We start from the raw sequence: 13,324 nt of genomic DNA, 5'->3' as shown, positions 1-13,324 counted from the left end.
AGGATGTGAGATCACGCATGCGCCTACTGAGGCACAAAGAACACGCACTGGAACTTTAGTTGCTGAAGTAGGACCTATAAACTGGTCACCAACAATGACAGCCACACAACAATCCAAGGAGACAGAACGTTTCAACTCCGGGGACGAAGGTGCTAAGTTTGACTGCGGGGACGAAGGATTCTGAGTACACTGCAGTAACAGTGCTTCGTCAAAAGCAGGTAGACATGACTGTTCAAAATGTACGCGTAGTGAGGCAACTGTAAGAACAGAAACAGGCGAGTCTGAAGCATAATACATGAATCCATTATGGCTGACAGCATGATAACGGGGAAATATTGTAATATCATGTTTAACCCGTAAATTGCTGTACGCCTTCTGGGCGGCTGAGCGGTAAACTGCTGTAAGCCTTCTGGAAGCGGGCTTTTCAGATAGGCGCCAAAAGTTTCTGTGATTTGTATTACTTTGAAATTATTTTTATCTATTCAAATAACCATTGATTTAACAATTTATATAACTCTAATATATATTTGGTAATTGTTGTCATATTTATAAAGAGAAACAATGGAGCCTCTATCATTTACTTTCATTTTGTCGAGATTACACTCTTGTCATAAATTTTAGAATATGAGTCTTATCTATGGTAGGAGGAAGCTATAATTTAGTAGTATAAAAGTTGTTTTCATATAAAAGAACATTATTAGAAAGAGAATAAGCGAAGAAGATTATGTGAACAAGTGCTACTTTTCAAGACGTTGGTAACGCTGTCAGACGGAGTTAGGGGTGGGAGCGGCGCGTGGCAACTGGCCACTGTCCAGACGTGCTCCTCCCTCACTCGCATGCCACCAGCCATGGATGCCACACGCACCTCAGCACGGCCTGCTACTAAAAGGAAACTTCTTTTCCTTACTGAAGAAAATGGGGATGAGAAGAAAGAGAAGGTTGGGAATAGTACCTCAAGTACTTCTAAGTCCCCACTGATCATCACCAAGGCGCAAAAAAGCTCCAGCGCTCAGCCCAAGGCTTGTTGTTCCCGGGCTTTGGCCAATCCGAGTACATCTGGTCAAGCTTGCCGCATCACTAAGCCACACAACAACAAACAAAAACTAACACCTAGCAAATTTATTCCCATGTTATTTGATGAGGAGGAAGGCAGCAGTGAATGTGATGATGATGATGATGACTGGGAGGGAGACTCTGCCAGTGGTGGAGTGGGAAGTCCTGACGGAAGTGAGGATGAAATGGAGACCACAATTGCACCCGATAACAGTGAGGCGAATGATAATATCGGGCAGGGTGGAGATACATCTCAGCAAGACACGGCTCACTCATTCGTGTGGTCAGATGGAAGTGATTTTGTTCCTCACCGTCATCCTTTCAGTAGCACTTTCTCTGGGGTGACTGATGAGTGGCCTTGTGACGACAATGCACGAGAATGTGATTATTTTCGTGCATTCTTCAATGATGCCACTATTGACCTCATTGTTACTGAGACAAATAAGTACTATCAATATGTCACCAACATGTTTTCTTTCGAAGATCATTCCAGGATACACAAATGGAGAGATACAACTCCACAAGAGTTATATGTTTTCCTTGCTCTGATGTTGCTAATGCCTCTCATAAGCAAACATAATATTGCAGACTACTGGAAGAATGATCCACTAATCCCAACACCTATATTTCCTAAGTTTATGTCTCGGGACAGATTTCACTTGCTAACTAGATTCCTGCATTTCGCTGACAACAACCACCCAGACAAAGAAGATATGATTTGGAAAATTAGAAACTTATTCAAAATGATTCTGGGATCCTTCAGTAAATTTTTCTACCCCTTTCAAAAAGTAGTCATTGATGAGAGTCTCATATTATTCAAAGGTAGGCTGGCTTTCAAACAGTACATTCCCTCAAAACGTCATCGCTTTGGCATAAAAGTTTTTGTACTATGCGACTGTGAAACGGGTACAATTCTTGATATGATAGTGTACACAGGGGCAAATAATGTTGATATTCCTAATGTTAGTAGAAAGGATCCCTTGGGCAAGTCAGGGGTAATTGTAAAGAAAATGATGGCACCCTACCTAGGAAAAGGACACATATTGTATACAGATAACTGGTATACAAGCCCAGCACTATTGCAGTTCCTACATGAACATGCTACTGGAGCATGTGGTACTGCAAAAGTAAATAGAAAGTTCATGCCAAAGTTTGATGGCCCAGTCTCACATTACGAAAATGCAAGTGAGAGTGATGATGAAGACGATGCAAACAAAGAAGGTAATCACAAAAAGAAAACAAAGTCCAAACCAAAATGTTATCAGAAAGAGAAGTCGGGAAAAATCGTAGCCATGAAGTGGACAGACAGGAAACCAGTCCATCTGCTTTCTACTGTACATAAAGGGGAAATTGTGGCCACAAACAAAGTCCACTACAAAACAAAGAAGACGATCTTGAAACCAGACATTGTGGTGGACTACACTGAGAATATGCGACTCATTGATAAGTGTGACAGTCAGCTCAGTGGAGTAGAGTGTTTGAGAAAATCATTCAAGTGGTACCATAAGTTCTTTCTCCACATGGTAGATGTCACTATGCTCAATGCCTATAACATTTGGCTGGTAAGAACCACAGACCCCACTGTCAGGAAACTAAAATTCAGAGAATTTGTCTACAATGTTGCATATCAGTTACTTGAGGAGTTCGGCACTGTCACCAACAGTCGACAGGGTCACCGTGGGCACCGTGCTCCTGACAGGCCAGATCGTTTGCTTGCATCTGCTTACATCACTCGCCACCATCTCCGATACACAGATCTGAATGAAAGGACTAACAAGAAAAAACAACTCAACTGTCATGTCTGTGCCAACACATCAAGGGGTGACAAGAAACGCACAAGGGTCACGACATTGTGCAGAGAATGTGATGTGCCACTGTGTCCAACAGAATGTTTTGCAGCATGGCACACAATGAAAACTACTGAAAACATGTACGAGATATGTAGATAATATATGTACTGATGTTGCCTATACGGAACTAGAATATTCATTATTTTATTTATTCTGAACCAAGCAAAGAGAATATTTTTGTTTTACTTATTTATTTTCAACCGAGAGAGAGAGAGAGAGAGAGAGAGAGAGAGAGAGAGAGAGAGAGAGAGAGAGAGAGAGAGAGAGAGAGAGAGAGAGAGAGAGAGAGAGAGAGAGAGAGATATAACATATAAATAATAGGAGGCTATGTTTATAATATATATGTACACAGTATGTATATTATTGTGGCTTATACGGATCTAGTGTTTTCTTTACTTCTATTTATTTTGAACCATGCAAATGAAAATATTTTCGTTTTACTTAGGCCTATATATTTTTCAACGAGAGAGAGAGAGAGAGAGAGAGAGAGAGAGAGAGAGAGAGAGAGAGAGAGAGAGAGAGAGAGAGAGAGAGAGAGAGAGAGAGAGAGAGAGAGAGAGAGAGCTTGTAAATAATAGGCTATAATATGTTTATAACCATGTCGGATCTAGAGCAATGTTACGCATTTCTGTAGTTTATTCCATGTATTTCGATGGCATTTACTTTATTTGTAATAGGAAATATTCGTTTCTGAATAATGAAATGAATTATTACTTATACGGAAACATTTTGTATATATATATATATATATATATATATATATATATATATATATATATATATATATATATATATATATATATATATATATATATATATATATATATATATATATATATATATATATATATATATATATATATATATATATATATATATATATATATATATATATATATATATATATATATATATATATATATATATATATATATATATAAAATGAAAATACTATTTTCTGAATAATGGAAAGAGCTATTACTTTCACAGAAACATTATATATATATATATATATATATATATATATATATATATATATATATATATATATATATATATATATATATATATATATATTTTCCTGCAGCACCCAGGGGATGCATAGGGCTTCGCTAAATTCACGACACCACCATCTATCTTGTGCTAAGTTCGATGTACTTACAGCGTTGACAACACTGTCCCGTGGTCGTCGCCATGGCAACGAGTCGGCTGTGTGTATCCCCCCTATTGCCTCCCCCTACCTCCCACCCACCACCCCGCTCCCCGCTGCGGCTTCAGATACTGCCAGAAAACCATTTTTGTGATAGAAAAATATAAGAAATATGCAGGATACAACACATTTCGAGCTACAGATATGTGTATTCTAATATTTATGACACGTTTATGTAACTTAGATATCATTTATTGAAGGTCAATCTCTCGCTGATATAGCCGCACTAGACGATGCACTCAGAATCGAAGTCCCGCAGTTTACGGGTTAACTAACTCATCATAGCCAAAGAGAGCATCACAGTTCAACACAAAATTTGTTACTACAAAAAATTTTACATCAAAGGTATAATCATGATTATGAAAGGACACAGGCAAAGTTACTGAACCAATAATATTGAGAGCCTTGAGCTGCATGAAAAATCTGGTTCTCTTTTGATAGAGGAACATTATACAATTTATTAAGGTGCTGGTAAGCACATTCTGTCAGTAAGCTACAGTCAGCTCCTGTATCAATGCAAACTGTGAAAGGAGAGCCATAAGTGTACCTTTGCAAATGAAGACGTCGCGCCGTTGCAGCAATAACTGTAGGAATCGACAGGACTGGCATGTCTGAGAGAATGTCTACGTTATGGGAGGAGAATGCTGGCGCTGGTAAAAATTTGACTGTGGTGAAGACACAGTAACATGTTGCTGATGCTGAAGATGTTGAATTTTAAAGCATTCTTCAGAAGAATGAATACTTGGACCATGAATAAGGCAAGACTTAGGTGGTCTTTCAGGAATTGGACGCGACGCAGGACGTCCCTGCCGAGAAGACGATCTCGGGCGACTGGGCACAGAGCGTGTGACATGACGGAAGCCTTGAAGAGACTCATAGTGAGAAAGACGCTGAGCTGAGGGAGAACGCGCTGCATTTCTTTCATGATGCTGTCGCAAAAAACGTTTAATGGTATGTCCCTGTTTGTGACAGTAAGTACAGGCATACACAGCATGTTGCTTATCAGAAGCTGGTGCACTAGGTTGTGAAGTCTGGTTAGCAGAATTTAAAGGTGAAGTAGCAGTAGTGGAAGCTACAACGTGCACGTGAGCTGGATGTTCTTTTAATTTAGAAGCAATTTTAGATGAGAAATCAAGTAGATTATCTGTCTGAGTGTATGTAAGTGTAGACGCAATTCTGCGCTCACTAGGGTTCAAAAAGTTAATGTAATAGAGAAATTCAATTATATCATGAAATCGCTGCTCAGACATTGTACCATTAGTAATCCAATTTGAAGCTTTAAGTGAATCAACAGCAGCAGAAGCTAATTCAGCAGAGCGAGGAAGAGCTCTTAAGCAATTGAGGACACCAAAATTGTTAGTCATTGTATCTGCTCCGTCAAAGACCCACTAGAATGAATCTGGCTGTTGGGGCATACTAAATGCTTGTAAGAAATTTGCTCTGAAAGCGTTATAATCATAATTCAGGGTTTTAGGATTGAAAGCAGTAGCCGACATTAAATCAGCAGCAATAGATTTTGGCTGTAACTGAGAACGCACAAAAGAAATTTTATCAACACCTGAAGTGATGTTAGAGTTGCAAATACTGTCTTCACATTGTTGCAAGAATTGTAAAGGAGAATACTGAAAGATGTTATCACCACCAAACTTCTGGATTGAAGGATCATGGTGTAAGAGTTTAAAAGTTGGAGCAAGCACAGGGCTTTGAAACAATGTAGAAGGAACAGGAGGGGCATTAGCAGTAGTAGTAGGAGTTGTAGTAGTAATGTAGTAAGGGTAGATGAAGTAGTAGTAGTAGTAGTAGTAGTAGTAGTAGTAGTAGTAGTAGTAGTAGTAGTAGTAGTAGTAGTAGTAGTAGTAGTCATAGTAGTGACAGTATTAACTGTGGTAGTAGTAGTGTTATTATCAAGAGAAGACATGGTGCAAGAATAAAGCTTACCACAGCGTAGCAATATAAAAAAAAAAATAAAATAAGTAAAAACAGCAATAAAGTAAGGTGTTATAGTTACACTCTGAAGCAAAATGGAAGTAACTACGTCCAGGGCTCACTCAAAAACACACACTTGGGCAGTACATCTCGTAGCACCAAGTGGAGTACAGAGCACAGCACAGTCAAGCTAGGACGGGCATATATATTAGTTTTTCATAATACACCAGGCATTGCAATTGGTATCAAAAGTACATGGAAGTACTGCTGAGAAAACTTCATGCAGTGATTTCAATACTGAATAAAAAAAATTAGAGATGGTACAATTATAAAAATAAATATAACACTTGGGACAAGATGCAAATCAAGCATGATACTCAAAAATAATTCACTAGAGTGGTTATACTGAAAAACACTCAATAAGTATTCAATGGAACACAATGACATACATTACCATACACCATACACTGGCTGGGATATCAGCAGCAATGAAAACACATCACAGACACACATTTCATAATCAGATGCAGTAGTAGTCTCAGTCTGCGATGAAAATCCAGGCATGAACATACAAAAATATAATGAAAATCACACCTAAACATGAAAAAAAAATCAAAAGGGAAAAAAATTCAGAGGAAAATAATTACAGGTAGTGTAAGAAAAATAATACAGAAAATAAAATAACTAGCCAACAGCATGGGCAGACAGAAAATGCAGAGAAAACAATGAAGTATAAGCAGAAAGCAATAGAAGAGAGCAAGAAACAAAGAAACAGAAAAATTTCAAGGTCACTCAAGCAGAAACAGTAATAAAATAACAATGCACAAAAAACACTGTTGCACTTGTAAATAACACTGTAGCACTAGCAAATTAAAGAAAATGCATCAAATAATTGAGCTTATGAGGCTGCAAGGGTAATATAATCAAAAAGCAGACCTACACACAAGAAAAACATATGGTACTAGGCTACAAAGACATTTAAATCATCCGTGGCTGTGATAGCCAATCTGAGACAAGGGCAAAGGTGCCGTAACGAATCACCGAAGAGCCCGGTAAAATATCAAGATAGCGGCCAGACAGGAGCCAATCAGAGCACAAGATACAGGTAGCAGCGTCCCACAGCCAATGGGAGAAGCTGAAACATTCAAACATTAAGAGACAAGACGCGAGAATTAGTGGCGCCAAGGCGAGAAAAAGCAGATTAAAATGCAATAAACACCACAAAATAAACTCACTGACTTACCCTGAAGGAACTACCCCAACGTATCTGTGTAGAAGGGTGTAGAAGGGAGCATCAGATGAGGTGTGGAGTAGCTGAGAAGCATAAGATGGCGCCAGGACTGACCTTGGCGGGAAAACACACTGTAATCGCCTAAAAAAAACTCACAGCAAGCACAAAAGTATGTTATACTTATACAAAAGACGGCAGAAGCTGGAGGGGTGGCGGAGGGGCTGACAGGTGGCACTTGAATCACAGCTCACGAGAGAGCGAAGGAGTGCGTGTGTCGGCTTGCTACACGTAGCGATTTGATACGCAGCAAGGTGCACGTGGCTTCACAACACTAGTTGAGAGCACAGCAGTCTATCAGGCAGTCAGGCAGTCAACTCAACTCAACTCAACCCAATTCCGCTGGTCAGAGCTACGACCCTTCACAGATTTACCTGCAGCAGGGTTTGTCCCAGTGCACTGGCACCCTAGTGGCTGTGCGCTCGGGACTTTCGGACTGCACATCTGCCAGGCTGCCCGCTTGTCTTGCGGTTCCATCTCTTAATGCCAAAAAAGGGGGATTCTTCCCTTGCAGTATAGACAAAGGACCCATTTGTGTACCGGGACACTCCCTGTCCGGTGAGTGTCCGCCTGAGTGGGGCCCTTCCTCCCTCCCCCTCTCGTATCCCAAGCTCTGCGCTCTGGTTGGGATCGCTTGCGTGTCTATTCGCCCTACAGCCTGAGAGAGTGACCCTCTCAAGCTGCCGGTGACGGTAGGTAGGTGGCTCCGCCCAGAGACAGTTGGCGCCCCTCTTTGCCTTTTCCTCATTATTTTTCATTTCGCTTCCTTCGCGGGGCAGCCAACGATACCCTTGGGGGGTGGGCACCGAAAGCTCTGCCCTCTCCCCCTTGTGGTGGGTCTTGTTGAGTAACCTGTTTACAATTGTTTGCCTGTCTTCTATACAGGTACTGTGTACATGCTGTCTTACAGCAACTTATAGGGACAGGTAAAGTCTCCTTGTGAGGCTCCAGTGGGTGCCCCTTCGACCCCTTTTAGAATGGGGGGGGTCCCTAGGGACCACTGGAGTAGGTAATTCCTTTTTAATTGTATCCTGTGTATTTCTCCTCCGTTCTACCTCCACTGTCGCTTCTCTTCTCCTTTACCTTAAGCTTTAACTGGATAATCTCTGTTGCCATATATTCTCTCATCGGACTCCTCTAGGTACCAGATGTCAGTGATTAACCGAAAATGGCAAGAGTAAAACTGAAATGTGAAGACACAAGTCACGCAGGAAAATTACTATTGTTGAAGACCCTGGCAGAAAACCTGATCTATGCAACAAGAATCATACCCACGCAAGATGGATTCATCGTTCTCACCCGCTCAGATGATGACCTGGACAAAATATTTCAAGGAAAAACCCAGCATGACCTCAACAACAATAACTTTCAACCCATCCTACCACCGGAACTCAGGGCCAAACGTACAATCCTGATATTCAACACAGAAGAATACATCTTCCACCACACAGAGGAACAAATTAAAGAAGAATTTTCTGCACAGAATCAATGGATGAAGAAGGGATAGAGAATATATTCAAAATACCACGAACCAAGATAATGAAGATCACATTCAAAGAAACAGCAGCTGCCAAAAAAGCAACAGAGAATGGCATACTCGGGTTTAGTATGAGTATTCCACCACACACCATCAAAGTAGAAGATTATATCCCAGTCCTAACTTGCCTAAAATGCTATTCGCTGGAAGACCACTCAACATCCAAATGTCCCATGCCAAAAGAATATAAGATCTGTTCAGAATGTTCCTCTAATGAACACACATGGAAAGAATGCAGCCAGTCCAACAAGAAAAAATGCATTAACTGCCTGGGAGACCATCGTCCTCTGGCAAATAAGTGTCCTCAGAGGAAGAAGATAATTGAGGAAAAACGGCACCGTAAGGAGAACTCCACCAAAACCCACTCACAAGCAGCAAACAGCACAAAGCCACCAACACCCATTTCAATAGGCCCAATTTTAGAAAAGGAAACAGCCACAAAGATTATGGCATGTATGATGCATGCCCATATGATCAACTCTGTCAACCCTGGTTCATACAATAAGGAAATAAACAGAGCACTACAGCTGAATAACTTGCCTACAATAATACTACCAGATAATCCACCTTCCAGAATGATTCTAAACAGCAGAGATGAAAACTTTCCTACCCACACACAAGACTACCACCCAAGAGAGCACAGAATTACACAAAACAGCCACCATACACCTGGAAATGAAGAAGAATCTGCAACATCTTATACGAGGCAAGACGACAGTCAGGTCGAAGAAATGCCAACACTGGAAAAAATACCTGGACAAGCAATTGGACTACAAATTATATGCAAAAAAAGGGATGGATGGCCAAGGGAAGGAACCTAAATCTCAGAGATATAAAAACTGGTATTGATGGAGGCAAATACAAATGGAGATACACTAACACATCATATTCAGAACAAGAAGTAATGATACATATCTTAAACAATGAAATAGATCTCAACAACTGCTGGTGCACAATAGAGGATAGTCAATTCAACAAAATAAGAAACGGACTCGTTCAAGAATTGACACCACCAACTGGCAGGCCCCCAAAATCAAATCAGATACGCATCAAAATAAACAAATAAATAAAGCATTAGCAAACAAAGGGGAAAAACAATAAACAACTTAACACATCTTCACATTCCATTACATGAATAAGCTAACAATAATGCAACACAATGTAGCACATTGGTCACCCCACAAATACAAGCTTGCAAACACATAGAGAAATAGATCCCGACGTTATAATAATAAACAGCCATGGACTTTCACACAACACAATACACATTCATAATTACACCTCAACACATCATTAACACAAGCAATGAACCCCATGATGGCAGTGCAATACTGGTTAAGTCTCACATAAAACATAAAGTTATAGATAATTTTGACACAGACATCCTGCAAATAACAATACAAACAAATACAGGGCCAATTCATATAGCCAAAACATACTTACCACCTCGAAGAGCTTACCTCCCGATAACCAACTTCCACCGTCTCGCATCTAACACCGACCCCATGTACATCATTGGAGACCTTAATGCAAAACACCCAAGTATAGGGACACATACCACAAATGCAGTAGGGAAGGGACTTGAAATGTTATTCAATGCTAAAAAACTCATCCATCTCGGTCCAAATTTTCCTACATTTATAGGACACAATGCCCTAACAACACCAGACATTATTTTATCAAACACAAACACGTACCATAATCACACCATACAAGCGGGACCCACCACCGTCTCAGACCATATACTAGTAATTATCACCCTCACCACACAACCAATTACGATTCCATCTCCAGCTAAACCTCACTATAAGTCCGCCAACTGGGAAAAATTCAAGACACATGTCAATAATAACATACAGGATATAAACACCACACACCTAAAAAAAGAAGAAATAGACAAAAATATTAAGAATTGGTATGATACAGTATCCAAAGCTATTAAATTACACATACCTACTAGAACATTCTCAACAGTATGCAAACCAATAACTAACACTGCAATAAAACAAATTCAGTGGAGACTCAAACAATACTTACAGGAAGCAGAAACTCTAGGCTGGCACTACACAAAGTTCGTTATATATAACACACTAAGGAGACAGCTAATAGAGGAATGCAAATTACAACACACTAAAAAATGGGAAAACACTATCACGAACCTAGCACATACCTATAAAAACCCAAAAAAATTCTGGAACACACTACAAAAATTAAAATGCAACAAGCAAACCATTTCACCCTACATAATACACAATAAGAAAATATACGATAATGAAGATAAAGAAGTTATATTTCGAAACATATGGAAAAATATTTTCTCAATTAGCCCAGAAGAAAATGCACTATTTGATCCAGTGAACGAAACAGAGCTTAACAGATATTTAACAGACAACCACAATCAACTCATACACAACATCTGATCTTAACAGACTAAACAACGATAGCTACATCACATCAAGAATAACAGAGCAAGAAGTCATCAACACTATCAAATCACTCAAAAACAACACACCTGGCCACAGTAACATTAATAAAACAATTATTGCCAACCTACCAATGAGCGCCATAAAAATTCTCACGCAGATTTTTAACCACACATACACCGCTGGATACTTTCCACAACAATTTAAAGGAGCAATAATCAAACTAATTCCAAAACATAACAAATCTACAACAGACCCAATGAACTATAGACCGATATCGCTACTGGAGGTACCAGGAAAAATTCTGGAAAAAATTATAAATAAAAGACTCAAAACACATCTAAAATATAATATCATATTACCACCCACACAACACGGGTTTAGATCAGGCAGAGGCACCGACACAGCGCTTGCATTAACATCGGAGGCAATAGCACACTTCCTAGGGAAAAAAGAACAATGCTGCATTGTCCTAAGAGACGTATCAAAGGCTTTTGATAAAGTCTGGCAAAACGGTCTTAAATATAAAATTAATAACACAGGAATGCCACTAATACTCTCTAAAATTCTATGCAACTTTTTGGACGATAGAGATGCCCGTATCTCCCTGCACAACTACACTGGAAATAGTTTCAACATAGCAAGCGGAGTACCACAAGGAAGCTCGATCTCACCTACCTTTTATACACTGTATACTCACGATCTCCCGTCACCATCCTGGGGCAGTATCAACGTAGCTTACGCAGACGACATAACACAAATCATTTCACAACCTGGAAAATCAAGGAGAATGTTAGCAAAGAAAGTAGAGAGAAATAATAAAAATAAATAACTACGAAAGAAAGTGGAAAATAAAAACAAACACTTATAAATTTACTATCATCCCGATAGCTATTAAGAAAACACACCCAATAAGGATACATGAAACAATCATTCCTTACTCCAAGGAAGGAAAAATACTTGGCATGCACATAAACACAAAAGGATTCACTAATCACATCACTCACATAAAAAAAAAACTCCGCCATGGCATCAATAAACTCAATAAAAAAAATTCATGGTTTAATCACTAAAATAAAGACTCACCTAATTAAAGCTTGTGTACTCCCAATAATTACATATCCATCATACCCTTTGTGCGCAACATCAAAGACAGTCATGCACTCATTACAGGTAATCCAAAACAAAGCACTGAGGTTTGCATTCGACGAAAAATACCCTACACAAAAACCAGAGGAAATGCATTATCTATCCAACTTAAATGCAATCAATGTAACACTGTACAACAAAGGGAATAAAATAAAAGAAAAAATTATCAACACTCTTCAAGATGACACATACATACGACTAATAACAAACAATGAGAACGAACATAACTGGTTTAGAAGTCCATCCCGAAACCTAGGGAATGAGATCCCCTCACAAATTTACACAGTAAACACACACACACACACACACACACACACACACACACACACACACACACACACACACACAAAAAAAAAAAAAATAAATAAATAAATAAATAAATAAATAAATAAATAAATAAATAAATAAATAAATAAATAAAAATAAATAAATAAATAAAAAAGTATATATATGTATATATATGTAAAATAATAATAATAATAATTGCGGCCACCAAATGTAAAAAGTTATATATATATGAAAAAAGTAGTTTAGAAAAAGGTCATGGTTAAAAAAAAAAATATGAATAGCAAGACGGTAAGCCCGTCACCTGTCAAATCTCCTACTGTCTTTCATTTTTCTAATCTATTCTTCCACTATCACCAACCTTTCCTTCTTCCTTCACCCAATCTATTCTATCCCCCCAAAGAAAGAAGAAAAGGTAGTCAGCAGGGAGAAAGCTGCAGGCAAAAACTTGCGAACGAAGCTGTAGGTAGGAAGATCCAAGCGTCGAGAAGCCCACGTGAGACAGCAGGCAGTGGCAGGCCAAAATACAGCAGACAAGGCAGAGCTGCAGGAGGCTGGAGACAGCAAGGCACAATACAGCAAGAAACAGCTGACATTCCCGTA

At 39.1% G+C, this 13,324-nt stretch overlaps 1 protein-coding gene across 1 annotated transcript; it reads left to right on the top strand.

Annotated features, from left to right (window-relative positions):
• Positions 1 to 1,238: 1,238 nt before the first annotated feature.
• On the top strand, positions 1,239 to 3,002 carry LOC123503757 (piggyBac transposable element-derived protein 4-like). The gene has a single exon (XM_045253758.1). It carries the CDS (start codon positions 1,239 to 1,241, stop codon positions 3,000 to 3,002), a length of 1,764 nt encoding a protein of 587 aa, XP_045109693.1.
• Positions 3,003 to 13,324: the final 10,322 nt, after the last annotated feature.

Source organism: Portunus trituberculatus, chromosome 14 (assembly GCF_017591435.1).
Source record: "Portunus trituberculatus isolate SZX2019 chromosome 14, ASM1759143v1, whole genome shotgun sequence".
NCBI lineage: Eukaryota > Metazoa > Arthropoda > Malacostraca > Decapoda > Portunidae > Portunus > Portunus trituberculatus.
This window is presented reverse-complemented; position numbering and strand designations above follow the sequence as displayed.

Excerpts from the sequence above, each read along its gene's own strand:
- LOC123503757 (XM_045253758.1), top strand. The coding sequence starts at position 1,239 with ATGGAGACCACAATTGCACCCGATAACAGTGAGGCGAATGATAATATC.